Source organism: Rissa tridactyla, chromosome 8 (assembly GCF_028500815.1).
Source record: "Rissa tridactyla isolate bRisTri1 chromosome 8, bRisTri1.patW.cur.20221130, whole genome shotgun sequence".
Taxonomy (NCBI): domain Eukaryota; kingdom Metazoa; phylum Chordata; class Aves; order Charadriiformes; family Laridae; genus Rissa; species Rissa tridactyla.
In genome coordinates, this window is record NC_071473.1 from 24,472,162 (window position 1) to 24,498,409 (window position 26,248).

Here is a 26,248-nt window from a genome sequence, read left to right on the forward strand (position 1 = left end):
CCTGTGGCTGCGTCCTGGCACATTGGAACGTGCCAACAGACGGCAGGGATGCGCTTGGCCACACTACTCCCACCCCGCTGATCTTTCCCGATAGCAACCCGTCCAATACCACCTTGCCGGCACTCGGGGCATCTGCTGGCTCTGCCGCCAGCACCCACCTGCCCTCCTTGCCCGCAGGTACGTGAAGAGCCAGCGGCACACCATCCAGGTGGATTACATCCCCTACATGGACGAGCTCGCCTGCCAGGTGGGGGTCAAGCCCAACCTGCTCGCCCTCTTCCTCACCGACCCCAAGCTGGCGCTGGAGGTGGCCTTTGGGCCCTGCACGCCGTACCAGTACCGCCTGCGGGGCCCGGGCAAGTGGGCAGGTGCCAGGGAAGCCATCCTCACCCAGCGGCAGCGCATCATCAAGCCTCTGCAGACACGGCACGTAGAGGAGCACGCCTCAGCCCCCGCTGTGCCCCTCGTCTTCAAGCTGGTTGGGGCTGTGGCTGTCCTTGCCATCATTTTTGCTTACTTGTAGGTGCCCTACAAGTGTGGGAATGGTGGCTTTGTGATGCACCGGGGGGGCTGGCTGGCCACCCCCTGCCCCGCAGCAACCTATGCCCCCCAGTGCTGCCAGAAGCCCTTCTCCTGCCTGGCATGGCCCCGCTGAGGCCACACCGTGAGCTTGGGATGCACACAGCCTCCCCGGCTGCCAAAATAAAACTTCGGTGCCCGCTCTGCGAATCCCCCCGGGGAGCCACTACTGGGGACAGAGGAAGAAACCTGCTCACTCGCAGGGTAAAATCCAGTCCCTCTCAGCCAGCACTTTTGACCCGCGGGGACACGCCGGGCTTTTCGGTCACCTATAACGCAGCCGTGCCACCACTGGCACCCTCACACAAGAGCTAACGAGCACAGCAGGCTTCCTAACTGGATAAATGTGTTAAACCGAGCCAGGCGTCCGTCCTGTTACTGACACCATGCAGTGCCGGCGGGGGGAGGCACACAGGTCTGAGGTCGGCCTTGTGCCGGTGGCACAGGTCCAGCTCCATGGCAGCACAGGCTGCATGCACACACACACACACACACACGCACACGCATGCACAGGGTGCACCCACAGCAAAACAACCGCGCCCAGGGTGTGCACCACCAGAGCAGGTCACGGTGGTCCCAGCGGCATGGCTCAACGCCACCCTCATCACCTGCACACAGCCCCTCCAGAGGATGGCTGAGTGGGCTGGGGACATGGAGCAGTGACAGGGCGTCCTGGCCACCACACGCCAGCCACGAGTGCCCTGAGCACCCCTTAGTTTTGTTTTCCACACCACGACCTGCCGAAATCTGGAGCGTGGCCACATCTTGGCCCCCGCGCCCAGGAAGTCCCGTGGCAGTGTCGGCATCATTAAGCACTTACAGAACCTAATGAGCCCCTTGCGGAGGGCGGGTTGCAGGCAGGAGGTGTGGCGCGGCGGCGGTGGGAACCTGTAGATCATGTCTGGAAGAAACATATCTTGTGACACCCCAGCTGACCTCAGTCACCCACGGGAAGCAGAGAGACGGCCATCCCCAACCGAGCGGCACTGCGCGTTCCCCTGCTGTGACCCACCAGGCTCCGCACGCTCGCCCCGAGCGTGTTTCACCCCTGGCTTGAGGCTTCTCCAGCATCCCTCCCACCACCGCACCACGGGACATGGCTGCCCAGCAAGTAGCCATCATTGGGGCCGGTGCCTCTGGCCTGTGTGCCCTGAAATGCTGCCTGGATGAGGGGCTGGTACCCACCTGCTTTGAGAGGAGCGGGGACATCGGGGGGCTCTGGCGCTTCAAGGTAAGCACTGTGCCGTGCCAGCCTGCCCTGCGGCAGCCGCACAGACAGGATTGGGATTGGTCATTGGCAGCTAACGAAGCACCGCTCCCCTGCTTTGCATGCATCCGAGGAAAACCACAGGAAAGAAACGCTGCTGCAGAAGCGGCAGATCCCCGTGGTGCCAGCTGGTGTGCCGGCCACATGCGACCCACCTCCTTCCCACCAGCAGCAGGACAGACCCTCCGCGAGGACTTGACCCAGCTCCCCCAGCTCAGGCTTCCCCCTTCCCACCCCTCCCTTCCCGGTCTCATCCATCCCTTCCCCTGCTGCTTTGCTCCTGGTCCCCTCCAGCCCTTTCCTACCCATCCTGGTACCACCTGACCCCGCTGGCTGTCCCAGTCTCCATCCTGCCTAGCTCTTCCCTGGAAGTCCCAGCTGCTTCTCTCCCTGCTTCTGTGCCGCTCACCCACGCAGAGGCGCCGAGTGCTGCCTCACCTGTACCTTGGCTCTCCCTGCCTTGAGGGAAGTCCCGGAGCTCATTTCTGCCCCCACCTAGTGAGGCTGCTGACTTTTCTCCCAGGAGCCACCAAGAAGAAGCCAAGCCTTTCCACCATGCTCTGACAGGCGGGTGGGAGAGCCCGGGGGGGGACACACACCACACCACGCCATCGTGGGGTTTGGGGTGGCTCGGTTACAGTCTGCAGGTTCTGCCCATGCTGGGTCAGAAACAGGGCTGGGGGAGCAGAGCCACAGCAGCAGTGCCAGGCTACCGGGGCTGAGACCTGGCAAGCAGAAGTGGCCACTCAGCTGGAAGCACCGGAGCTGGCTCAGCAGCTGGCAAGACCTGACATGGCAAGATCTGACATAGCAAGACCGAGGCAATGGCACCACAGGCAGCTTTGGGAACGTGCCGCCTCATCAGGGCCAGGGGTGGGAGCAGGGAAACTGAGGCACAAGACCCCCACAACCCGCTGTCACCACTGCATGGCCCACGCCAACCCAGAGCTTCCTCTTCCCTGTTTGGTGGGGTGGGCGGTTGCAGCTGTGGGAGGGTGCTGGGGGCAGGGATGGGTGCTATGACCACCCGTGGCTTAATCCCACACTCACAAGCATGGTGAGGCAGCAGGCAGCCAGCCAGCCATGGGGTCCCTGGCCAGTGCTGAGCCGTGCCCTGCTCCCGCAGGAGCACCCCGAGGAGGGACGCGCCAGCATCTACCGCTCCGTCATCATCAACACCTCCAAGGAGATGATGTGCTTCAGCGACTTCCCCATCCCTGACCACTTCCCCAACTACATGCACAACTCCAAGATCATGGAGTATTTCCGCATGTACGCCCAGCGCTTCGACCTGCTCCGCCACATCCGCTTCAGGGTGAGAGCCAGGGGGGGCTTGGGGGGGCAGCGGCAGTGGGGCCGGGGGGCACAGGGTGCCTGACGCCCGCTCCCTCTGCACCCAGACCAGCGTGTGCCACGTGGCCAAGTGCCCCGACTTCGCCGCCACGGGCCAGTGGGAGGTGGTGACGGAGAGCGAGGGGAAGCAGGAGGCGGCCGTCTTCGACGCCGTGCTGGTGTGCACCGGGCACCACACCGAGGCACATCTCCCGCTGAGCACCTTCCCAGGTACCACGCCAGAGAGCTCGGCCAGGGGAACCCCTGTTCTCCCTGCTGCTCTTCCTCCTGGCCTCGGCGTTCCCCTGCGTTGCTTCTACTCGATGAGCGCTCCCACTCTCCCCAGGAGGGGTCTGGTGGAGCCAGGGAGGGTCCCCACTTCAGTTTTTGAGGAGGTGACCCTCCAGCGTGGCACCAGGAAGCCAAGCATCCGTCCTCCCCACCCGCAGGCATCGAGAAGTTCAAGGGCCGCTACCTCCACAGCCGAGACTACAAGGATCCCCGAGATTTCACTGACAAGAGGGTTGTTGTCATCGGGATTGGGAATTCGGGGTCAGACCTGTCTGTGGAGATCAGCCAAACGGCCAAGCAGGTGAGGAGCGGGAGTGGGGTCCCGGTGGGCAGGGAAGCCCCCTGTGAGACGCTGCCAGCTCCACAAGGACACCAAAACCAAGGTGCTGGCACTCCGTCACGGCACGTGCTGCATTTCACAGTGCCAGTACCTAGCAATTCCAGTTGTCGGGCAGCAGTGGCAGCCAAGACTCGATCCCATACGGATACCCTGATTTCCATCCCCAAGTCCCGCGCTGGGCCTGCCCCTGCAGCTCTTCCCTACCTCTCCAGGCAGCGTGAAGAAGAGTGACCCCAGGGAAATGATATGCCCCCCTGGTGCAGCCCCCCCAGGACTGTCACAGCCTTCAGGAGACGGTGCTTCCTTCCTCAACCAGGTCTTCCTTAGCACCCGCCGGGGTGCATGGATCTTCAACCGTGTTGGAGATCAGGGCTACCCCATCGACATCATCTTCACCACACGTATGAAGCAGTTCCTGAAGGCGGTGCTGAGCCAATCCATGGTGAGCAACTTCACAGAGAAGCAGCTGAACGCGAGGTTTGACCACTCACACTACGGCCTGAAGCCAAAGCACAGGTGCCAGCAAAAGCTCCCCCTGCCCAGGAGGGGACCCCCCTGGCTCCCACTGTGTCCAGCCCCGCTCGGCCATTTCCGTGCTCCCTGTGCCCAGGTTAGGGCTGAGGCACCAGCCCTGGAAACCCAGATAATAGTTGTGGTGGGCCCAGTCAATGCTTGAGAGAGCCACCACTGCCCCTTCTGGGGAGCCTTGGTGGCACCAGTGCAGTAGCAGCTGCCAAGCATCCTTGGGGACCATGCCTATTGGTGATAAGCATCCTCAGGGCTGAACATCCCTGGAAATGACCATCCTTGGAGCAGGGAGCAGTGGCCGGAGCAGGACATGGAGCAGAGACACCCCAACCCAGAACCCTGATGGCTCCTTGTGCCTTCCAGGATCTTTGACCAGCACCCGACCATCAATGACGACCTGCCCAACCGCATCATTTCAGGCAGGGTACTGGTGAAGCCGAACGTCCAGGAGTTCACAGAGACATCTGCCATCTTTGAGGACGGCACCAGGGAAGACATCGACGCCGTGGTCTTCGCCACAGGATACAGCTTCTCCTTCCCCTTCCTCGAGGGCTGTGTGAAGGTGGTGGAGAACCAGATCCCCCTCTACAAATTCATGTTCCCCCCTGACCTGGAGAAGCCAACACTGGCTTTCATCGGCCTCATCCAGCCCTTGGGTGCTATCATGCCCGTCTCTGAGCTCCAGTGTCGCTGGGCCACCCGTGTCTTCAAGGGTAAGTGAGGCAAACCTCCCCCACGGCTGCAGCTGAGCCTGCACCCCCGGAGCTGGGGCAGGTGGCCAGCCGTGTCTGGGAGGCAGCAGCTGGCTGTGCCATCCTGGTCATGGGCGATGGCATGGCCACCCTGCAGCCATCATTGTGAGCCGGGCTTTTGCCTGAGCAGCTCAGGGACATGCATACCCTGAGCCCCGTGGCTGCTCCTTCCCATCCCAAGGAGCTTGGACATGCCTCGGGTACCAGACCGCCTGCCACAGTGGTGCTGGCAGGGGCACAGCACCCCGGTAAGGGCAGCACAGCAGCAGCCACTGTTGCCAGCGGGATGCAGCACCCCCATGCTGTGGCTCATCCTCCCTAGGGCTGAACAAGCTGCCCCCGCGGCACGACATGGAAGATGACATCAAGCAGAAGACAGAAGCGATGGCAAAGCGGTAAGACACCCACCCCCACAGGGAACAGGGAAGGGGATGGTTTGGGCATGGCTACTTGTAGGCACCCGTCCTGTCCCGCGGCAACCTGTCCTGTCCTGTGGCTGCGTCCTGGCACATTGGAACGTGCCAACAGACGGCAGGGATGCGCTTGGCCACACTACTCCCACCCCGCTGATCTTTCCCGATAGCAACCCGTCCAATACCACCTTGCCGGCACTCGGGGCATCTGCTGGCTCTGCCGCCAGCACCCACCTGCCCTCCTTGCCCGCAGGTACGTGAAGAGCCAGCGGCACACCATCCAGGTGGATTACATCCCCTACATGGACGAGCTCGCCTGCCAGGTGGGGGTCAAGCCCAACTTGCTCGCCCTCTTCCTCACCGACCCCAAGCTGGCGCTGGAGGTGGCCTTTGGGCCCTGCACGCCGTACCAGTACCGCCTGCGGGGCCCGGGCAAGTGGGCAGGTGCCAGGGAAGCCATCCTCACCCAGCGGCAGCGCATCATCAAGCCTCTGCAGACACGGCACGTAGAGGAGCACGCCTCAGCCCCCGCTGTGCCCCTCGTCTTCAAGCTGGTTGGGGCTGTGGCTGTCCTTGCCATCATTTTTGCTTACTTGTAGGTGCCCTACAAGTGTGGGAATGGTGGCTTTGTGATGCACCGGGGGGGCTGGCTGGCCACCCCCTGCCCCGCAGCAACCTATGCCCCCCAGTGCTGCCAGAAGCCCTTCTCCTGCCTGGCATGGCCCCGCTGAGGCCACACCGTGAGCTTGGGATGCACACAGCCTCCCCGGCTGCCAAAATAAAACTTCGGTGCCCGCTCTGCGAATCCCCCCGGGGAGCCACTACTGGGGACAGAGGAAGAAACCTGCTCACTCGCAGGGTAAAATCCAGTCCCTCTCAGCCAGCACTTTTGACCCGCGGGGACACGCCGGGCTTTTCGGTCACCTATAATGCAGCCGTGCCACCACTGGCACCCTCACACAAGAGCTAACGAGCACAGCAGGCTTCCTAACTGGATAAATGTGTTAAACCGAGCCAGGCGTCCGTCCTGTTACTGACACCATGCAGTGCCGGCGGGGGGAGGCACACAGGTCTGAGGTCGGCCTTGTGCCGGTGGCACAGGTCCAGCTCCATGGCAGCACAGGCTGCATGCACACACACACACACACACGCGCACACGCATGCACAGGGTGCACCCACAGCAAAACAACCGCGCCCAGGGTGTGCACCACCAGAGCAGGTCACGGTGGTCCCAGCGGCATGGCTCAACGCCACCCTCATCACCTGCACACAGCCCCTCCAGAGGATGGCTGAGTGGGCTGGGGACATGGAGCAGTGACAGGGCGTCCTGGCCACCACACGCCAGCCACGAGTGCCCTGAGCACCCCTTAGTTTTGTTTTCCACACCACGACCTGCCGAAATCTGGAGCGTGGCCACATCTTGGCCCCCGCGCCCAGGAAGTCCCGTGGCAGTGTCGGCATCATTAAGCACTTACAGAACCTAATGAGCCCCTTGCGGAGGGCGGGTTGCAGGCAGGAGGTGTGGCGCGGCGGCGGTGGGAACCTGTAGATCATGTCTGGAAGAAACATATCTTGTGACACCCCAGCTGACCTCAGTCACCCACGGGAAGCAGAGAGACGGCCATCCCCAACCGAGCGGCACTGCGCGTTCCCCTGCTGTGACCCACCAGGCTCCGCACGCTCGCCCCGAGCGTGTTTCACCCCTGGCTTGAGGCTTCTCCAGCATCCCTCCCACCACCGCACCACGGGACATGGCTGCCCAGCAAGTAGCCATCATTGGGGCCGGTGCCTCTGGCCTGTGTGCCCTGAAATGCTGCCTGGATGAGGGGCTGGTACCCACCTGCTTTGAGAGGAGCGGGGACATCGGGGGGCTCTGGCGCTTCAAGGTAAGCACTGTGCCGTGCCAGCCTGCCCTGCGGCAGCCGCACAGACAGGATTGGGATTGGTCATTGGCAGCTAACGAAGCACCGCTCCCCTGCTTTGCATGCATCCGAGGAAAACCACAGGAAAGAAACACTGCTGCAGAAGCGGCAGATCCCCGTGGTGCCAGCTGGTGTGCCGGCCACATGCGACCCACCTCCTTCCCACCAGCAGCAGGACAGACCCTCCGCGAGGACTTGACCCAGCTCCCCCAGCTCAGGCTTCCCCCTTCCCACCCCTCCCTTCCCGGTCTCATCCATCCCTTCCCCTGCTGCTTTGCTCCTGGTCCCCTCCAGCCCTTTCCTACCCATCCTGGTACCACCTGACCCCGCTGGCTGTCCCAGTCTCCATCCTGCCTAGCTCTTCCCTGGAAGTCCCAGCTGCTTCTCTCCCTGCTTCTGTGCCGCTCACCCACGCAGAGGCGCCGAGTGCTGCCTCACCTGTACCTTGGCTCTCCCTGCCTTGAGGGAAGTCCCGGAGCTCATTTCTGCCCCCACCTAGTGAGGCTGCTGACTTTTCTCCCAGGAGCCACCAAGAAGAAGCCAAGCCTTTCCACCATGCTCTGACAGGCGGGTGGGAGAGCCCGGGGGGGGACACACACCACACCACGCCATCGTGGGGTTTGGGGTGGCTCGGTTACAGTCTGCAGGTTCTGCCCATGCTGGGTCAGAAACAGGGCTGGGGGAGCAGAGCCACAGCAGCAGTGCCAGGCTACCGGGGCTGAGACCTGGCAAGCAGAAGTGGCCACTCAGCTGGAAGCACCGGAGCTGGCTCAGCAGCTGGCAAGACCTGACATGGCAAGATCTGACATAGCAAGACCGAGGCAATGGCACCACAGGCAGCTTTGGGAACGTGCCGCCTCATCAGGGCCAGGGGTGGGAGCAGGGAAACTGAGGCACAAGACCCCCACAACCCGCTGTCACCACTGCATGGCCCACGCCAACCCAGAGCTTCCTCTTCCCTGTTTGGTGGGGTGGGCGGTTGCAGCTGTGGGAGGGTGCTGGGGGCAGGGATGGGTGCTATGACCACCCGTGGCTTAATCCCACACTCACAAGCATGGTGAGGCAGCAGGCAGCCAGCCAGCCATGGGGTCCCTGGCCAGTGCTGAGCCGTGCCCTGCTCCCGCAGGAGCACCCCGAGGAGGGACGCGCCAGCATCTACCGCTCCGTCATCATCAACACCTCCAAGGAGATGATGTGCTTCAGCGACTTCCCCATCCCTGACCACTTCCCCAACTACATGCACAACTCCAAGATCATGGAGTATTTCCGCATGTACGCCCAGCGCTTCGACCTGCTCCGCCACATCCGCTTCAGGGTGAGAGCCAGGGGGGGCTTGGGGGGGCAGCGGCAGTGGGGCCGGGGGGCACAGGGTGCCTGACGCCCGCTCCCTCTGCACCCAGACCAGCGTGTGCCACGTGGCCAAGTGCCCCGACTTCGCCGCCACGGGCCAGTGGGAGGTGGTGACGGAGAGCGAGGGGAAGCAGGAGGCGGCCGTCTTCGACGCCGTGCTGGTGTGCACCGGGCACCACACCGAGGCACATCTCCCGCTGAGCACCTTCCCAGGTACCACGCCAGAGAGCTCGGCCAGGGGAACCCCTGTTCTCCCTGCTGCTCTTCCTCCTGGCCTCGGCGTTCCCCTGCGTTGCTTCTACTCGATGAGCGCTCCCACTCTCCCCAGGAGGGGTCTGGTGGAGCCAGGGAGGGTCCCCACTTCAGTTTTTGAGGAGGTGACCCTCCAGCGTGGCACCAGGAAGCCAAGCATCCGTCCTCCCCACCCGCAGGCATCGAGAAGTTCAAGGGCCGCTACCTCCACAGCCGAGACTACAAGGATCCCCGAGATTTCACTGACAAGAGGGTTGTTGTCATCGGGATTGGGAATTCGGGGTCAGACCTGTCTGTGGAGATCAGCCAAACGGCCAAGCAGGTGAGGAGCGGGAGTGGGGTCCCGGTGGGCAGGGAAGCCCCCTGTGAGACGCTGCCAGCTCCACAAGGACACCAAAACCAAGGTGCTGGCACTCCGTCACGGCACGTGCTGCATTTCACAGTGCCAGTACCTAGCAATTCCAGTTGTCGGGCAGCAGTGGCAGCCAAGACTCGATCCCATACGGATACCCTGATTTCCATCCCCAAGTCCCGCGCTGGGCCTGCCCCTGCAGCTCTTCCCTACCTCTCCAGGCAGCGTGAAGAAGAGTGACCCCAGGGAAATGATATGCCCCCCTGGTGCAGCCCCCCCAGGACTGTCACAGCCTTCAGGAGACGGTGCTTCCTTCCTCAACCAGGTCTTCCTTAGCACCCGCCGGGGTGCATGGATCTTCAACCGTGTTGGAGATCAGGGCTACCCCATCGACATCATCTTCACCACACGTATGAAGCAGTTCCTGAAGGCGGTGCTGAGCCAATCCATGGTGAGCAACTTCACAGAGAAGCAGCTGAACGCGAGGTTTGACCACTCACACTACGGCCTGAAGCCAAAGCACAGGTGCCAGCAAAAGCTCCCCCTGCCCAGGAGGGGACCCCCCTGGCTCCCACTGTGTCCAGCCCCGCTCGGCCATTTCCGTGCTCCCTGTGCCCAGGTTAGGGCTGAGGCACCAGCCCTGGAAACCCAGATAATAGTTGTGGTGGGCCCAGTCAATGCTTGAGAGAGCCACCACTGCCCCTTCTGGGGAGCCTTGGTGGCACCAGTGCAGTAGCAGCTGCCAAGCATCCTTGGGGACCATGCCTATTGGTGATAAGCATCCTCAGGGCTGAACATCCCTGGAAATGACCATCCTTGGAGCAGGGAGCAGTGGCCGGAGCAGGACATGGAGCAGAGACACCCCAACCCAGAACCCTGATGGCTCCTTGTGCCTTCCAGGATCTTTGACCAGCACCCGACCATCAATGACGACCTGCCCAACCGCATCATTTCAGGCAGGGTACTGGTGAAGCCGAACGTCCAGGAGTTCACAGAGACATCTGCCATCTTTGAGGACGGCACCAGGGAAGACATCGACGCCGTGGTCTTCGCCACAGGATACAGCTTCTCCTTCCCCTTCCTCGAGGGCTGTGTGAAGGTGGTGGAGAACCAGATCCCCCTCTACAAATTCATGTTCCCCCCTGACCTGGAGAAGCCAACACTGGCTTTCATCGGCCTCATCCAGCCCCTGGGTGCTATCATGCCCGTCTCTGAGCTCCAGTGTCGCTGGGCCACCCGTGTCTTCAAGGGTAAGTGAGGCAAACCTCCCCCACGGCTGCAGCTGAGCCTGCACCCCCGGAGCTGGGGCAGGTGGCCAGCCGTGTCTGGGAGGCAGCAGCTGGCTGTGCCATCCTGGTCATGGGCGATGGCATGGCCACCCTGCAGCCATCATTGTGAGCCGGGCTTTTGCCTGAGCAGCTCAGGGACATGCATACCCTGAGCCCCGTGGCTGCTCCTTCCCATCCCAAGGAGCTTGGACATGCCTCGGGTACCAGACCGCCTGCCACAGTGGTGCTGGCAGGGGCACAGCACCCCGGTAAGGGCAGCACAGCAGCAGCCACTGTTGCCAGCGGGATGCAGCACCCCCATGCTGTGGCTCATCCTCCCTAGGGCTGAACAAGCTGCCCCCGCGGCACGACATGGAAGATGACATCAAGCAGAAGACAGAAGCGATGGCAAAGCGGTAAGACACCCACCCCCACAGGGAACAGGGAAGGGGATGGTTTGGGCATGGCTACTTGTAGGCACCCGTCCTGTCCCGCGGCAACCTGTCCTGTCCTGTGGCTGCGTCCTGGCACATTGGAACGTGCCAACAGACGGCAGGGATGCGCTTGGCCACACTACTCCCACCCCGCTGATCTTTCCCGATAGCAACCCGTCCAATACCACCTTGCCGGCACTCGGGGCATCTGCTGGCTCTGCCGCCAGCACCCACCTGCCCTCCTTGCCCGCAGGTACGTGAAGAGCCAGCGGCACACCATCCAGGTGGATTACATCCCCTACATGGACGAGCTCGCCTGCCAGGTGGGGGTCAAGCCCAACTTGCTCGCCCTCTTCCTCACCGACCCCAAGCTGGCGCTGGAGGTGGCCTTTGGGCCCTGCACGCCGTACCAGTACCGCCTGCGGGGCCCGGGCAAGTGGGCAGGTGCCAGGGAAGCCATCCTCACCCAGCGGCAGCGCATCATCAAGCCTCTGCAGACACGGCACGTAGAGGAGCACGCCTCAGCCCCCGCTGTGCCCCTCGTCTTCAAGCTGGTTGGGGCTGTGGCTGTCCTTGCCATCATTTTTGCTTACTTGTAGGTGCCCTACAAGTGTGGGAATGGTGGCTTTGTGATGCACCGGGGGGGCTGGCTGGCCACCCCCTGCCCCGCAGCAACCTATGCCCCCCAGTGCTGCCAGAAGCCCTTCTCCTGCCTGGCATGGCCCCGCTGAGGCCACACCGTGAGCTTGGGATGCACACAGCCTCCCCGGCTGCCAAAATAAAACTTCGGTGCCCGCTCTGCGAATCCCCCCGGGGAGCCACTACTGGGGACAGAGGAAGAAACCTGCTCACTCGCAGGGTAAAATCCAGTCCCTCTCAGCCAGCACTTTTGACCCGCGGGGACACGCCGGGCTTTTCGGTCACCTATAATGCAGCCGTGCCACCACTGGCACCCTCACACAAGAGCTAACGAGCACAGCAGGCTTCCTAACTGGATAAATGTGTTAAACCGAGCCAGGCGTCCGTCCTGTTACTGACACCATGCAGTGCCGGCGGGGGGAGGCACACAGGTCTGAGGTCGGCCTTGTGCCGGTGGCACAGGTCCAGCTCCATGGCAGCACAGGCTGCATGCACACACACACACACACACGCGCACACGCATGCACAGGGTGCACCCACAGCAAAACAACCGCGCCCAGGGTGTGCACCACCAGAGCAGGTCACGGTGGTCCCAGCGGCATGGCTCAACGCCACCCTCATCACCTGCACACAGCCCCTCCAGAGGATGGCTGAGTGGGCTGGGGACATGGAGCAGTGACAGGGCGTCCTGGCCACCACACGCCAGCCACGAGTGCCCTGAGCACCCCTTAGTTTTGTTTTCCACACCACGACCTGCCGAAATCTGGAGCGTGGCCACATCTTGGCCCCCGCGCCCAGGAAGTCCCGTGGCAGTGTCGGCATCATTAAGCACTTACAGAACCTAATGAGCCCCTTGCGGAGGGCGGGTTGCAGGCAGGAGGTGTGGCGCGGCGGCGGTGGGAACCTGTAGATCATGTCTGGAAGAAACATATCTTGTGACACCCCAGCTGACCTCAGTCACCCACGGGAAGCAGAGAGACGGCCATCCCCAACCGAGCGGCACTGCGCGTTCCCCTGCTGTGACCCACCAGGCTCCGCACGCTCGCCCCGAGCGTGTTTCACCCCTGGCTTGAGGCTTCTCCAGCATCCCTCCCACCACCGCACCACGGGACATGGCTGCCCAGCAAGTAGCCATCATTGGGGCCGGTGCCTCTGGCCTGTGTGCCCTGAAATGCTGCCTGGATGAGGGGCTGGTACCCACCTGCTTTGAGAGGAGCGGGGACATCGGGGGGCTCTGGCGCTTCAAGGTAAGCACTGTGCCGTGCCAGCCTGCCCTGCGGCAGCCGCACAGACAGGATTGGGATTGGTCATTGGCAGCTAACGAAGCACCGCTCCCCTGCTTTGCATGCATCCGAGGAAAACCACAGGAAAGAAACACTGCTGCAGAAGCGGCAGATCCCCGTGGTGCCAGCTGGTGTGCCGGCCACATGCGACCCACCTCCTTCCCACCAGCAGCAGGACAGACCCTCCGCGAGGACTTGACCCAGCTCCCCCAGCTCAGGCTTCCCCCTTCCCACCCCTCCCTTCCCGGTCTCATCCATCCCTTCCCCTGCTGCTTTGCTCCTGGTCCCCTCCAGCCCTTTCCTACCCATCCTGGTACCACCTGACCCCGCTGGCTGTCCCAGTCTCCATCCTGCCTAGCTCTTCCCTGGAAGTCCCAGCTGCTTCTCTCCCTGCTTCTGTGCCGCTCACCCACGCAGAGGCGCCGAGTGCTGCCTCACCTGTACCTTGGCTCTCCCTGCCTTGAGGGAAGTCCCGGAGCTCATTTCTGCCCCCACCTAGTGAGGCTGCTGACTTTTCTCCCAGGAGCCACCAAGAAGAAGCCAAGCCTTTCCACCATGCTCTGACAGGCGGGTGGGAGAGCCCGGGGGGGGACACACACCACACCACGCCATCGTGGGGTTTGGGGTGGCTCGGTTACAGTCTGCAGGTTCTGCCCACGCTGGGTCAGAAACAGGGCTGGGGGAGCAGAGCCACAGCAGCAGTGCCAGGCTACCGGGGCTGAGACCTGGCAAGCAGAAGTGGCCACTCAGCTGGAAGCACCGGAGCTGGCTCAGCAGCTGGCAAGACCTGACATGGCAAGATCTGACATAGCAAGACCGAGGCAATGGCACCACAGGCAGCTTTGGGAACGTGCCGCCTCATCAGGGCCAGGGGTGGGAGCAGGGAAACTGAGGCACAAGACCCCCACAACCCGCTGTCACCACTGCATGGCCCACGCCAACCCAGAGCTTCCTCTTCCCTGTTTGGTGGGGTGGGCGGTTGCAGCTGTGGGAGGGTGCTGGGGGCAGGGATGGGTGCTATGACCACCCGTGGCTTAATCCCACACTCACAAGCATGGTGAGGCAGCAGGCAGCCAGCCAGCCATGGGGTCCCTGGCCAGTGCCGAGCCGTGCCCTGCTCCCGCAGGAGCACCCCGAGGAGGGCCGCGCCAGCATCTACCGCTCCGTCATCATCAACACCTCCAAGGAGATGATGTGCTTCAGCGACTTCCCCATCCCTGACCACTTCCCCAACTACATGCACAACTCCAAGATCATGGAGTATTTCCGCATGTACGCCCAGCGCTTCGACCTGCTCCGCCACATCCGCTTCAGGGTGAGAGCCGGGGGGGGCTTGGGGGGGCGGCGTCAGTGGGGCCGGGGGGCACAGGGTGCCTGATGCCCGCTCCCCCCGCACCCAGACCAGCGTGTGCCACGTGGCCAAGTGCCCCGACTTCGCCGCCACGGGCCAGTGGGAGGTGGTGACGGAGAGTGAGGGGAAGCAGGAGGCGGCCGTCTTCGATGCCGTGCTGGTGTGCACCGGGCACCACACCGAGGCACATCTCCCGCTGAGCACCTTCCCAGGTACCGCTCCGCAGGCTGCTCACCTGGTCCTTGACACCGCTGGGACCACCCTCCTCTCCAGCTTAGCCCCCACCCTTCTCTGGCTGCTGCCAAAAATGCCCCTGCAGGTTAACATACCACGTGGGATTACATGAGCATGCTGCTATTCCACCCATCTTGGTGGTCTGTCCTTGGTGGCTCTTGCCGTGCCGTCAGCGCCCAACCAAAGTGTTCTGCTGGCCGCTGCCAGCTCACTGCTCCCACCACAGACAGGGTCCCCGAGCCATGCACCCGCTGGGCTCTCCAACTCCCTGGCAAGGCTTGAGAGCTCGGCACTGGTGGTGGCCTTCTCCTCTGGGTGCTTGCCAAAAATTCCTGGTGGGCTTTCGGCTGTGGAGATGCTCTTTGGCTGGGGAACAGGCTGGAACACAGCGTCACCAGGGTCTGGTGGGATAGCACAGATCCCTGCTGTTCTTCTGCCCCCAAGACCTGTCACTGGGCAGGAACGGAAGGAGGATTTTGGGATGGGAGCATGGGGGTCTCCAGTCCAAGCCCTGCTCCAAGCCACACCAGCCCCAAAGCCTGAGCAGGATGCTCAGGGCCACGCTGAGCATCTCCCTGGCTGGAGACGCCACCGCCTCACTGGGCACCATCCCAGGGCTGCAACACTCCTGTTGGTCACGCTGCTCGCAGAGCGTTCCCAAAACACACCACCAGTCTGAGCAGGGGGACAGCCACCCACGTCCCTGCCCAGCATGGCTTCCCTCTCTCTTCCAGGGCTGGAAAAGTTTGAAGGCTGGTACCTGCACAGCCGGGACTACAAGAGCCCGCAGTCCTTTTTGGGGAAGCGGGTGGTCGTGGTTGGTACCGGGAATTCAGGCATCGACATCGCGGTGGAGCTGAGCCACGCAGCCAAGCAGGTGTGTGGTGAGAGCCCCCGGGGCTCGGGTGCTTCTTAGTCATACCTTGGCGGGCACCACGCAACCCCCGTCATCCCATGGGCTCCCCTCCCTCCAGCACCCAGCCACGAGCACCCCATCCCCTCTTGATGGGGGTGGCTGTTGTGGTCCCAGCACCCGTGCCAGCACCCCTGTCCGAGGAGCACAGCAGGGGCCCAGCCCACTCACGAGGATGCTGCCATGCCACCACCTCTCCTCTCCTTCCTCCCAGGTCTTCCTCAGCACCAAGCGTGGCACCTGGGTGATGCACCGGGTGGCGGATGGTGGATACCCCTTTGACTTCACCTACATCAACCGCTTCCTACAGCTCCTCCGCAGCCTGCTACCCCACAACGTCAGCAGCTTTTTCATGGAGAGGAAGCTGAACGCCCGCTTCGACCACGCACTCTATGGCCTCCAGCCCCAGCACCGGTGAGCACCCTGGCAGCACCCCTGGCACCTGTCCCAGCACTGCCCGTCCCACTGCCCAGGACCCCACAAGGTCTGTCTGTGCCTTCCAGGATCTTTGACCAGCACCCGACCATCAACGACGACCTGCCCAACCGCATCATTTCAGGCACAGTACTGGTGAAGCCGAACATCCAGGAGTTCACAGAGACATCTGCCATCTTTGAGGACGGCACCAGGGAAGACATCGATGCCGTGGTCTTCGCCACGGGATACAGCTTCTCCTTCCCCTTCCTCGAGGGCTGTGTGAAGGTGGTGGAGAACCAGATCCCCCTCTACAAATTCATGTTCCCCCCTGACCTGGAGAAGCCAACACTGGCTTTCATCGGCCTCATCCAGCCCCTGGGAGCCATCATGCCTGTCTCTGAGCTCCAGTGTCGCTGGGCCACCCGTGTCTTCAAGGGTAAGTGAGGCAGGGTGAGGGAATGCAGCCTGCTCCCATGGCCACAGCAAGGCTGAGCCATTCAACTGGCGGCATCCCCTCGCACACCACCTCCCTCCACCCACCTTTGTTGCCCTCCTCTTGCTTAGTTATAGGGACAAAACCCAACATTGCATTTTGCAATGAGCCTCGTGCTCATCTTCTCTTGCGGGGGCAACTGACAGGTCCTGTTGCCTGCAAACCACCTTCTTCTTCTCCTTTCCTGCTGCTGCTTTCTTCGCTTCTGCCTCCTGCTTTGCTCCTGTTGTGGTGCCACGTCCCCGGAGCCCCAGAGGCTTTTGTGTGCAGAGCCAGCCAGACCATAGCAGGGGCACAGCCCTCCCTCTAGTTCGGCCTCCTCTTCCGCAGGGCTGCAGGACCTGCCGCCATCCGCTGACATGCTGGCCGACATCGCACAAGCCAAGGAGGAAATGGCCAAGCGGTAAGGACCCTGCGCAGGCATCGCCCCTGCCACCGTTACCCCCATACCCCGTGCGCCAAACCCTCCCTGCCCACAGGTACGTGAAGAGCCAGCGGCACACCATCCAGGTGGATTACATCCCCTACATGGACGAGCTCGCCTGCCAGGTGGGGGTCAAGCCCAACTTGCTCGCCCTCTTCCTCACCGACCCCAAGCTGGCGCTGGAGGTGGCCTTTGGGCCCTGCACGCCGTACCAGTACCGCCTGCGGGGCCCGGGCAAGTGGTCGGGCGCCAGGGAAGCCATCCTTACCCAGCGGCAGCGCGTCATCAGGCCCCTGCAAACCAGAACCGGGGCCCGTCCTGCCCACTCCAGCACCATGCCCCACATCTTCAAGGTCTTCTTCAGCATCGGGTTGATTGCGGCCACCGCCGTCTACATCACACTCTCTCCTTAACCCAAAATTGAAGGTTTGCCCGCAGGTCCTGCCGGCAACCTTCTTGCTTTCCTTTGGGCTTGGGTATTTCTGTGGTCTCCTGCTAGGTCTGCTGCCAGGGCAGGAGGCACAGAGGGAGCGGGTTCCTGGAGGACGCAGCCTGGTCTGTTTCACCTTCCTGCCGCGCCAGAGCCACACACAACAGGTCTTTTCGGGAGCTGCTCTGAGGACATGGATCACTCCCTTTCCCTAAATCCTGCCCCGCAGCAGCTCCACAAGCTCTACCTGTGGGTTAGGTCGGTGCAGAGGTGATGGGGAAACTGTGAACTTGCCCAGCCAGGGCACCTCAAGAAAAGGGCAATAAAGCTTGTCCCCACGCCGAGGGGACGAGGGACCGCGTGGGCTGTCTCAGTCTGCGGCTCCGTGTCTGTCCTGCCCGGCCCACGGGCAGCACCCTGGCCACTCGCACCCCACAGCGGGCCTCCTCACGCCCTAGCCGCCCAGCCAGCCCACCTCACGGCTCGCCCGCCCAGCCCCACCGCCACCCCGACCCTCTTCCCCACAGCTACCCCGGGGGCGCTCCGTCCCCGGGCCCTCTGCCCTCAACCGACATGGCGGGTGAAGCCAGGCTGCCCGCCCTTAAGCGACAATGGGCGAAGCCGCCCTCAAAAAACATGGCGGCTGCCCGGCAGCGGGGAAGCGGGTCCGCGCCGGGAGGGAGGGGGGAGGCGCGGCCATAGAGCGGCGGGCGGGGGCGGGCCAGAGCGCCCCGCAGAGGCTGGCGGTGGCGGCGGGGGGGGTGTCGCCATTTTGGACGGAGGCGGAGAAGCGGGGCGGCGGTGGCGGCGGCCAGGTGGGGCCGCGGTCGGGGCCGGGGGGTGGCAGCGGGGTGTCAGGGCAGGGCTGGGCCGCGGGTGGGTGGCAGCCGTCCGGGAGGTGGTGGGTGAGGCGCGGCTGGGCGTCCCCGCGGGTGACACTGCGGTGGGCAACGGTGGCGTCGTGCCCTGCAAGCGGCTCGGAGCCCCTCAGGAGGGCCCGGCCCCTTGCCGGTGCGGCCCGCTTCCCCCTCAGGGCCGGGGCAGGAGCCGCTTCACCATGAGCTGGCGGGGAAGGGGAGCGGGCGGCCGTGGGCCGAGCCGTGACAGCCCTGCCGCCGCCTCCGCTTTGCAGAGCCCTCGTCCCGGCCGTGGGGAAAGGAGACTTGCCTTTCCCGGCTCATCCCTTTAACCTTACGGCCGCCTCACGGCTGAGTTCCCGTTCCCTTTGCCGAAAGAGGGACGCAGGAGAGCCCAGGCGAACCGGCCTTCCCTGCAGGTGTCGGCCACGCAGGCTGCGGGCCGAGGGGTGCTGAACAGAGACCCCACCTCTCCAAAACAAACCCTCTCAGGCTGGCGGCCGGTGTTTCCTGGTACGGGGCATCGGATGGGTGGGAGAGGCAGCGAGCGTGGCACATTTCGGGGGGGAATGGGTGTATTTCACATCTCATTTTCAGAAGCAAAGTGGGGACACGGGGCTGGGTGAAACTGAAGGGGCCTTGTGATCCGGCAGGTGGGCCACCCACCTCAGTGCGACTGGCGGCTGCCATGCAGGGAGCGGATGCTGGGAGCTGACGAGGTTTCCTTGGGCTTTGGTATGGGCAGCGTTTCCATTAGTGACTTGGATGCACTTGTGCCACACTGTCACAGCATGCTGCGCCAGGGGGGCTTGCCTGAACACAGGAGAGTTTGCGTTGTAGAAGTTAATTCCGTAAAGCCCAAGTACCACAGGCTGTGCTCCAGGGGCTCGCTGTCCCGCCGCAGCAGGGTGCCGATGTGCACAGTGCAGGAGGTGGGGTGGTCTTGTCTGTGTGGGATTTCGGATGCCAGAAAGGAGCCACCACTTGGGATAAACCTCAGGAGGCATTTGGAGAGCGCAACCGGTAAGGGACAGCCAGAGGGAGTGGATTTCTTCTAGAGAAGAGAAAGGGGAGCTTTCACATCGGTCAACATCTGCACACATCTCTCAGGTCTGTCTCGGTACCAGAGGTTGTTCAGGCCTTCTTAGCTTCCTCCCTGTAGATGAGAAGTCAGGCAGCCTTAGCAGAGATACTGGGGAAGAAGCTCCTCAACAGCAGGTCTAGCAGCACAGGGACAGGTTTTGTGAGGAGCTGTCTGAGCCTCCTCCGGGGCAGTGGGGGAAGAAGTCAGAGCAAGTGGTGCACCTCATCTGACCTGGATCTTCAGGTACATTTGATCTTCACTTGGGAGGGGTGGGCGTTACAGGTTAGCTGCTCTCTCAAGCTGCCTTTTAGCCCTCAGGATTTAAGAAATACTTTAGTAATTGCTCTGTAATGTTCTAAAGCCTGGCTTTGGCTGGCGGCCTTGCCTGGCACCCTTTGTATAACTTGATCTTCTAAACAAATCCCCAAATGTCACAACTAAGTGCATGAAGCAAGGCTGTCCGTCCTCTTGCCTTGCCCTGCAGAGCCTTTGATCAGCGCAGTAAGCTGAAAGCTGCAAAATAACCCTGAGAAGGGGGCAAGAACCCCAATCCATCTCGGCTGCTGGAAACTGGGTAAGGCCTGAAGAGTCCCATGTAGCTTGTGGTGGCTTTGTTGTTTGTCCTGAGAGGTGTGTAGCTGCTTATGGCTTGGCAGGATGTGGCCAGTTCTTCCGCTTTGCCTTCTCTGAGCTGGGTGAGATTGGGAAAGACAGCCCATCTCCAGGTGCAGAGTGGCACTGAGGTGGCTGAGATTGCCCTTCCCTCGACGTGTGCTTCCAGATGGTCGGGCAGATGCCGGAGTGCTCGGGGTGGTATTGCAGGTTAGGATCACAACAAGCGGACCTCCTCGCTGCGCTGTGCTGCAGCTGACATGGTAGCTCGCCTGGTGAATCATAAGTGAATGCCGTTGAGAGCTGAGCTTTTTGCAGACACCACGGCATTAGCCCCACGCCTTGGCCAAGCTCCAGCTTGGGCGATTCCACTCGGACACTTTAAATGCTCCCTGTCGCCTTTGCCAGGCGTGAGGCTCTGCTCTTCTGCCCGCAAGCTCATGGAGACTTGTTGGGAGCTGTTAAACAGCTGCTACTTTCACTCTCTGGCTGTTTTCTTGCTGGATGTAGGGGATTTGTCTGCAGAGCCCAACTATGCGATTGTGAAAGAGGCTCTGTTAATGCCAAGCAATTGATTTGCCAATAAAGGTTAGCTTTATTTTTCCCATCAGCCCCTCTACTGTGCCGGCTGCTGAGGGCTTGTGTGCGACACAGTGTAACTAGTATCTGTTTTGGAGTATAACAATTACCAGCTTAACTAGAGTGATGGTTCATAAGGATATGGCTATAATTAGGTCAAGCTGTCTTGTTTGTTAAATTCCCCTTCATCTCCTAAACTTGGCAGTGGGAATGAACTTTGGGCCTTTTTTAGGCTTGCTGTCAGTCTTCCCTGGCAAAGAGCATTGGGAAACAGTGCCTTTGCTCCTCTCCTTTCTGACGGAGCCCATGGGCACAGACACACTGCTGTTCTTTCTCTCTCGCAGGGGCTGCTGAGCCATCATGGGGAACACCACCAGCGAGCGAGTGTCCGGGGAGCGCCATGGCTCCAAGTCCCACCGCTCGGACGGCTCCGGTGCCCCCCACCCTACCAAGGAGCACCCGCACAAGATCATGGTGGGCAGCACCGATGACCCCAGTGTTTTCAGCTCTCATGACTCCAAGGTAGGGGCTGGCCACTGCCTTCCCTGTCCTGCGCTCTGGGGCCCTGGCTGGGACTTCAACTCACTGGCTGTGCAGGGCTGTGCTCCCAACCATGTGAGGGGTCTGGAGACAGCTGGGAGGCTGGAGGAGCTCTGTGATGTTCGTGTCTGGGCTGTGCAGATGGGCACAGTCCAGGGAGAAGTGAATGTGGTCCCAATCGTCTGTGGGTCTCAGTCAGGCTCTGGTTTTCTTTGCTCAGATTCCTGGGGACAAGGAGTTTGTGACGTGGCAGCCAGATCTGGAGGAGTCAGTGAAGCCATCCCAACAGGCTCGTCCCACTGTCATCCGCTGGGCCGATGGAGGCAAAGAGGTCTTCATCTCTGGATCTTTCAACAACTGGAGCACTAAGATCCCGCTCATCAAGAGGTAGCCAGTCCCTCAGGTCACTCTGTGTTCTCCATTCCATCACAAGGAGTGTTTTCCCTTCTCTGTGCTGGTTGCTGGTCCCTTTGCTCGCCTGGCTTTTCTCAGTTCACCCAAGCTGGAGGGTCTGAGCACAAATATGTAGTCAGCTTCTTCCCTGGGTGGTGCTGTGTGGTGATGGGAAGTTGTGAAACGGAGGAACAGGACAGGATGGGCCGCTTTGCTTGCCCAGCTGGATGTCACACAGCACGTAGTCCTGGCAGCAGAGTCCTGCCCAGGTATGCAGCGGTTCCCTGGAAGCTGTCAGCTCTTCCCTTGGCTGTGGCCTTACCCCATGCCTAGTTGTGTTGTTGCCAGCGCGTGTTGTTTATTTGTCCCTCACGCTTGTGCCCTGCCCTAATGATGTTCTCACTGTTCTGTAATACATCTGTGATTTCCGTGGAAATACTGTGTAGGACTCTGCGCATAATCCCAGCAAATCATTTGGAATGGGTTTATCTCAATTGCAGGCATAAGAGAGCAGCTACATTTGTTGCCCCATCCTGCGGTGCTAGCGCTGGGTTAGACATGTTGCCCATGCATCCTCTCCAGTGTGTCTTGCACAGGGTGTCTGCCACGCTGATTTTCCCTGGGCACACAGGGCAAGTCTGCAAGCTGGACTGCCTCCTGCGCTTCTTCTGGCTGGACTCTTAGGGGTTTGAGCCACAACAGTGCTCTGAACGTTCGCATCTATTGTGTCCATGCCTCAGATCACTGATGATAAGCAAGAGTGAAGGTGTTGGGGTGGAGTGGCTGGGCAGTGCATGAATAAGTGCTGTTTTCTGGCATCCCATGGAAGAGCAGCATCCAGAGCATCAGTGGAGTAATGCTGTTGCATGTCTGTTCTCTCTGCACAGCCACAATGACTTTGTTGCTATCCTGGACCTCCCGGAAGGAGAGCACCAGTACAAATTTTTTGTGGACGGCCAGTGGGTCCATGACCCGTCTGAGGTAACTCTCAAAGCTTTAATCCTGAGAATCTTGCCCTCTACAGGGGACTAGACATGATGGAACTGTAGCAGAGGGAGAGCAGGAAGAGCAGAGGGTATCTGCCAACACGAAAGGGACACCTCCCTCCCATGAATCCTTTCAGAGGCTGGTTCCTCTGCGCTTAGAAGAGCTCTACAGGGGAGTGTCAGGAGGTACTGAGGGGCAGTGAGACACCAGAAGGCCTTTAAGCTCCATTCAGAATTGACTACAAGGGAGGACGGGCAGGGTCGGCATTCACTTGAAGGTTCTCCTCCAAACTGAATCATGCGGTAGCAGCATGGGAAGGAGAGGACACTTACCCGTTGGCATGTAGCAGGATGGAGGATGAAAATAGGAGGTGATGAAGGATCCTGGGAGTAAAGGGAAATCCTCCCAGGGTAAACAATAGAGATCTGCAAGCATAGAGCATAGCTAGATGCTGGCCACTTGTGCTCTGAGGCACAGCAAAGAGGGCTTGGGCTGGGAGGATCTAGGAAGCGTTGTGTGTGCTTTGGTTGAAGGTGAACATAGGAAGACTCTTACCTCAGTTCTCTCCAGCCTGTGGTCACCAGCCAGATGGGGACGATTAACAACCTGATTCACGTCAAGAAGTCTGACTTTGAGGTGTTCGATGCTTTGAAGGTGGATTCCCTGGAGAGCTCAGAAACCTCAGGTCGGGGTGAGTTTTTGTGGCATTACAGCTTTGCATGTGCTATTTTCCACCTCCTCGGCTCTAAGACTCATTGCTCTGGGGGTGAACAGACCCCCTGAGCAGAGGGGTGGGCCTGCGCCTGGGAGGAGTAGTGTTTATCAGCGTGTACTCAGCAGCCCACAGCTGAGGCCTCGTCTCCATGGACAGGCTGTGCTAGTGTAACTTGTTCCATGCTAGCACCGTCTCAGAGCAGGGTCAGTGCCTGTGCGCGGCTGAGGCAGCCATTTCAGACTGGTGAATGCTGGGAACATCATCCCTTTCTGTCTGCTCAACTGTGAGTAAGTCATCTGATCTGGGGTACAAGCCAGGTGAGAGCAGGATCCAGGTTATTTTCAGGAGCTACTCTCAGCCTTCGTGCCAAGGTAATTTGTACTAGTGCTAGCATATCAGAAACCTCCCTCTCCACTTGTGTTACAGCAGCGGGTTAGGTTACCGCGCAGACATCGGCAGTGCTGGCTCAGTGTGTGATGCTGGCAGGTAGCTCAGTCGTACAAATCCCATCTCGGATAGATCTCAGCTCCACGTCCTCGCCCAGCCTTGGCGGGAGATACGTCGTTGTAAAAAAGCTGGCAAGCAGCAGCAGCTCCAGGGAGCCCTTCCGTGTGCTGGCTGTTCCAAAGCGATCAGATCAGATGTGGCTGGGAGATACGTCCAGTCCAGCTTCCAGTGATCACAAGCTCCCATGGTCTGAGCAGCTGCTCGATCTGGACTTCCCGTCTGCCCTTTCTGGGACCTCCTCAGGCAGTTCTAGTTCTGCAGTACGGAGAGCGTGCAGGCATGCTGCTTGCTTGCTGTGCCCGTGCCCCTGCTGCAAGGGGTACAACTCTGGGGCAAGCCAGCTGCTTGCTACAGGGAGAGGGGGGCCAGCTGTGCTGAGAGCTGTGTGCACGGATCTTGGGGTGGACACCACAAGGTGCTTGTGTTGTGTCAGTGCACGTACCAGCTTACAGCCCTGCTCAGAAATGCCCAGGACTCGCCAGGCTGCTTATTCGGCTGTGAAAAGGCTGAGCTGTTGCTATAGGATATAGAGCCATGGCTCATGGAAGATTTTTGTGCCTGAAACACCCTGCTGGGTCCTTCTCAGCATCTTGGGACCTGCTCTGTGATCGCCAGTCCTGCTTTAGCCATTTCATGTTTCCTCTTGTCTCTTCCCTTTAGACTTATCAAGCTCACCACCTGGTCCTTACGGCCAAGAGATGTACGTATACCGGCCCGAGGAGCGCTTCAAATCCCCACCCATCCTCCCGCCTCACCTCCTTCAGGTCATCCTGAACAAGGACACCAATATCTCGGTGGGTACCGGCATACTGCCTGCATACGGAGACCCACACTGGGGTTGGAAGGGGAGTCCTGTATGCTGGGAGCCGGGTCTCTCCTTGGCTGGTGTCTGCACCTTGCCCTTTCCTGAGAAAAGCCTCACTTTTCCCATAACCACGCTGGTTTGGCCCCTTGCTCTGCCTGGTGCTTAGCTGGGCTCTGTTCCTGTTCAGAACAGAGACACCAGCAGCTCATGTTGCCTGAGGTGGTAGCTCCTTGTCATGGCTGGGCAGGTCAGGGCTCTGCTGTTCCGCTGTGACACTCCTCTTCTCCTAGTGTGACCCAGCACTGCTGCCCGAACCCAACCACGTCATGCTCAATCACCTCTACGCGCTCTCCATCAAGGTAAGGGCAGGTCCCCCGAGGCCACTGGGTGAGGGAAGGGGAGCTCCCAGGAGTGGTGGTGGCTCCCAGGAGCCTGCAGCGCCTGCAGCACCTGCAGGGAGCAGAACCTGGACAGCTGGGGGTGGAGACAGTGGTGCAGGGTTGGGAGGACCCACAGGACAGCTTGGCTGCCCGGTGAAGCATGGCACAGGCAGGGATGGAGGTCGTGGTCTCCTTGCAGCCCTCAGTTCCCTGTAGCCGCCTCCCCACAGTGTGGTGGACCTGAGCAGCCCTGGGCTCTCCTGTTGCGTACCAGACCCTTCCTTTGCTCTGCCCTGGCTCCTTGTCATGGGTGTTGGACGTGTCTCAATGGCTGTGGGGCTTGGGACAGCAGGGATGGGCTGGGGCTGCTCCCTGAGCCCGCAGAGCTCTCTTCCCGATAGCTAGCTTGGGTGTGCCGTGCTCCCGGATCTGAGCTCTCGGTGCCGAGCTCTCCCACCCGCTCCTGCTGACGCTGTGTCTCTTGCAGGATGGCGTGATGGTGCTCAGTGCCACGCACCGCTACAAGAAGAAGTACGTCACCACGCTGCTGTACAAGCCCATCTGAGCTGGGGCCTCTCCCGCTCCCCACACAGGACACGAAACGCCGCTTTGTCTGCACACGCTGGGCCACGGGACTGCGTGAGGACTGGCCGCTGGCTCCAGCCTCGAACCTGGCAGGGACACAGGCCTCGGCGATGAGCCCAGGGCCGCTGGGGCCTGTGACACTGTCCTATCCTGCTGGTGTGGTTTGATTTAACCCTTGGTTTCCGCCCACCTACAGCTCCCCTTGGCTTCTGTGAGTCTCTGAGGCCACTGTGTTTGCTGCTCACCAGAATAGCCTTTCCTCGTGCCCGACACAGAAAGGGCTTCACCCTACCCGTCTTCTCCAGCCTGCAAGGGCCCTGAGGCGGTCCTGGCACTGTCCCCAGCCCACGCCTCCAGGAACGTGTCCTACCTGCTGAAGGTTGCTGTGCTGTCCTGGTGATGAGCCTCCGAGGCCACCTTGATCCCTAGGGGCTTTGGGACATGCCGGCCTGCCTCCTGTCCCACAGCCCTGAGTGTGGGACTGCTCCCCAGCTTCGAGGAAGGCTCCCGGCTGCGGCCCCAGCCCTCTGCCAGGTCCAGCGTGGAGTCAGCGGGAGGGAGGATACAGTTGGACACAGCCGCACTTACCTGCCGCTGGGACAGCACCATCAAGGACTGAACGCCTGGTCCGTCCCCAACATGGAGTGCTTCTGTGGGGCAGGGCTGACCGTCACAGCCAGAGGGGCACTCGCGCACGCCCACGCTGGAGGGGGCCTGGGGAGAGCAGAGCCCGGCAAGGTACCCCAGGCCCCCAGCTACACCGCCTGCTGCCAGAGCAGTGCCATGTGACAGGGTTTTCTCTTATTTATTACAGTATTTATTGTTCTCGGTGCTGCTGGCCTGGTGTTGACGGGGAACTGTGGAGCAGCGAGGGGAGGGAAGGGGGTGCTGGGGTGGGACTTGGAGCCACCCCCTTGGGGCCAGATGGTACCAGTACCCC

General features: G+C 61.2%; 4 protein-coding genes across 12 annotated transcripts in view; all 4 read left to right on the forward strand.

Annotated features, from left to right (window-relative positions):
• Positions 1-17,618, forward strand: part of LOC128913330 (flavin-containing monooxygenase 5-like) — a 22,091-nt gene extending 4,473 nt beyond the window's left edge. For 2 of the 4 annotated variants that reach the window (XM_054210656.1, XM_054210655.1), the window contains 7 exons: positions 14,129-14,317; positions 14,403-14,565; positions 15,322-15,464; positions 15,715-15,914; positions 16,004-16,353; positions 16,741-16,813; positions 16,890-17,618. In XM_054210656.1, the coding sequence (XP_054066631.1) occupies positions 14,129-14,317; positions 14,403-14,565; positions 15,322-15,464; positions 15,715-15,914; positions 16,004-16,353; positions 16,741-16,813; positions 16,890-17,247 (1,476 nt within the window). In that variant the 3' untranslated portion in view covers positions 17,248-17,618. Of the gene's footprint in view, positions 1-177; positions 962-14,128; positions 14,318-14,402; positions 14,566-15,321; positions 15,465-15,714; positions 15,915-16,003; positions 16,354-16,740; positions 16,814-16,889 lie in introns of those variants that run through there. The other 2 variants (XM_054210657.1, XM_054210658.1) reach the window with 2 other exon arrangements.
• On the forward strand, positions 1,661-6,431 carry LOC128913332 (flavin-containing monooxygenase 5-like). Of its 2 annotated transcripts, XM_054210661.1 has the most exons (8): positions 1,661-1,810; positions 2,973-3,161; positions 3,247-3,409; positions 3,628-3,770; positions 4,126-4,325; positions 4,701-5,050; positions 5,412-5,484; positions 5,756-6,388. In XM_054210661.1, the coding sequence occupies exons 1-8, from the start codon at positions 1,676-1,678 to the stop codon at positions 6,099-6,101; spliced, it is 1,599 nt and encodes a 532-aa protein (XP_054066636.1). In that variant the 5' UTR covers positions 1,661-1,675; the 3' UTR covers positions 6,102-6,388. The 2 variants fall into 2 exon arrangements, with proteins under 2 accessions (XP_054066636.1, XP_054066637.1); XM_054210662.1 differs by lacking the exons at positions 1,661-1,810; positions 2,973-3,161; positions 3,247-3,409 and having other exon boundaries at positions 3,638-3,770; positions 4,022-4,325; positions 5,756-6,431.
• Positions 6,729-11,999, forward strand: LOC128913331 (flavin-containing monooxygenase 5-like). 2 transcript variants are annotated; one of them, XM_054210659.1, is made up of 8 exons: positions 6,729-7,388; positions 8,551-8,739; positions 8,825-8,987; positions 9,206-9,348; positions 9,704-9,903; positions 10,279-10,628; positions 10,990-11,062; positions 11,334-11,999. In XM_054210659.1, exons 1-8 carry the CDS (start codon positions 7,254-7,256, stop codon positions 11,677-11,679), a joined length of 1,599 nt encoding a protein of 532 aa, XP_054066634.1. In that variant the 5' UTR covers positions 6,729-7,253; the 3' UTR covers positions 11,680-11,999. The 2 variants fall into 2 exon arrangements, with proteins under 2 accessions (XP_054066634.1, XP_054066635.1); XM_054210660.1 differs by lacking the exons at positions 6,729-7,388; positions 8,551-8,739; positions 8,825-8,987 and having other exon boundaries at positions 9,216-9,348; positions 9,600-9,903.
• A 386-nt stretch (positions 17,619-18,004) lies between the features above and the next one.
• Positions 18,005-26,140, forward strand: PRKAB2 (protein kinase AMP-activated non-catalytic subunit beta 2). 4 transcript variants are annotated; one of them, XM_054211313.1, is made up of 9 exons: positions 18,009-18,079; positions 19,690-19,779; positions 20,741-20,918; positions 21,157-21,323; positions 22,217-22,310; positions 22,887-23,007; positions 24,199-24,332; positions 24,634-24,702; positions 25,211-26,140. In XM_054211313.1, exons 3-9 carry the CDS (start codon positions 20,757-20,759, stop codon positions 25,286-25,288), a joined length of 825 nt encoding a protein of 274 aa, XP_054067288.1. In that variant the 5' UTR covers positions 18,009-18,079; positions 19,690-19,779; positions 20,741-20,756; the 3' UTR covers positions 25,289-26,140. The 4 variants fall into 4 exon arrangements, with proteins under 4 accessions (XP_054067289.1, XP_054067288.1, XP_054067291.1 ...); XM_054211314.1 differs by lacking the exon at positions 19,690-19,779 and having other exon boundaries at positions 18,005-18,079; XM_054211316.1 differs by lacking the exon at positions 18,009-18,079 and having other exon boundaries at positions 18,155-19,779; positions 22,887-23,001.
• The last annotated feature ends 108 nt before the right edge of the window (positions 26,141-26,248 follow it).

What these genes read in the sequence shown, in the direction of transcription:
- PRKAB2 (XM_054211314.1), top strand. Translation starts at nt 20,757, where the DNA reads ATGGGGAACACCACCAGCGAGCGAGTGTCCGGGGAGCGCCATGGCTCC. An exon ending in ACAAGGACACCAATATCTCG is followed by an intron (nt 24,333 to 24,633) that starts GTGGGTACCGGC and finishes CTCTTCTCCTAG; the next exon opens with TGTGACCCAGCACTGCTGCC. An exon ending in TCTACGCGCTCTCCATCAAG is followed by an intron (nt 24,703 to 25,210) that starts GTAAGGGCAGGT and finishes TGTCTCTTGCAG; the next exon opens with GATGGCGTGATGGTGCTCAG.
- LOC128913331 (XM_054210659.1), top strand. Translation starts at nt 7,254, where the DNA reads ATGGCTGCCCAGCAAGTAGCCATCATTGGGGCCGGTGCCTCTGGCCTG. An exon ending in GGCCACCCGTGTCTTCAAGG is followed by an intron (nt 10,629 to 10,989) that starts GTAAGTGAGGCA and finishes CATCCTCCCTAG; the next exon opens with GGCTGAACAAGCTGCCCCCG. An exon ending in ACAGAAGCGATGGCAAAGCG is followed by an intron (nt 11,063 to 11,333) that starts GTAAGACACCCA and finishes CCTTGCCCGCAG; the next exon opens with GTACGTGAAGAGCCAGCGGC.
- LOC128913332 (XM_054210661.1), top strand. Translation starts at nt 1,676, where the DNA reads ATGGCTGCCCAGCAAGTAGCCATCATTGGGGCCGGTGCCTCTGGCCTG. An exon ending in CCCGCTGAGCACCTTCCCAG is followed by an intron (nt 3,410 to 3,627) that starts GTACCACGCCAG and finishes CCCCACCCGCAG; the next exon opens with GCATCGAGAAGTTCAAGGGC. An exon ending in ACAGAAGCGATGGCAAAGCG is followed by an intron (nt 5,485 to 5,755) that starts GTAAGACACCCA and finishes CCTTGCCCGCAG; the next exon opens with GTACGTGAAGAGCCAGCGGC.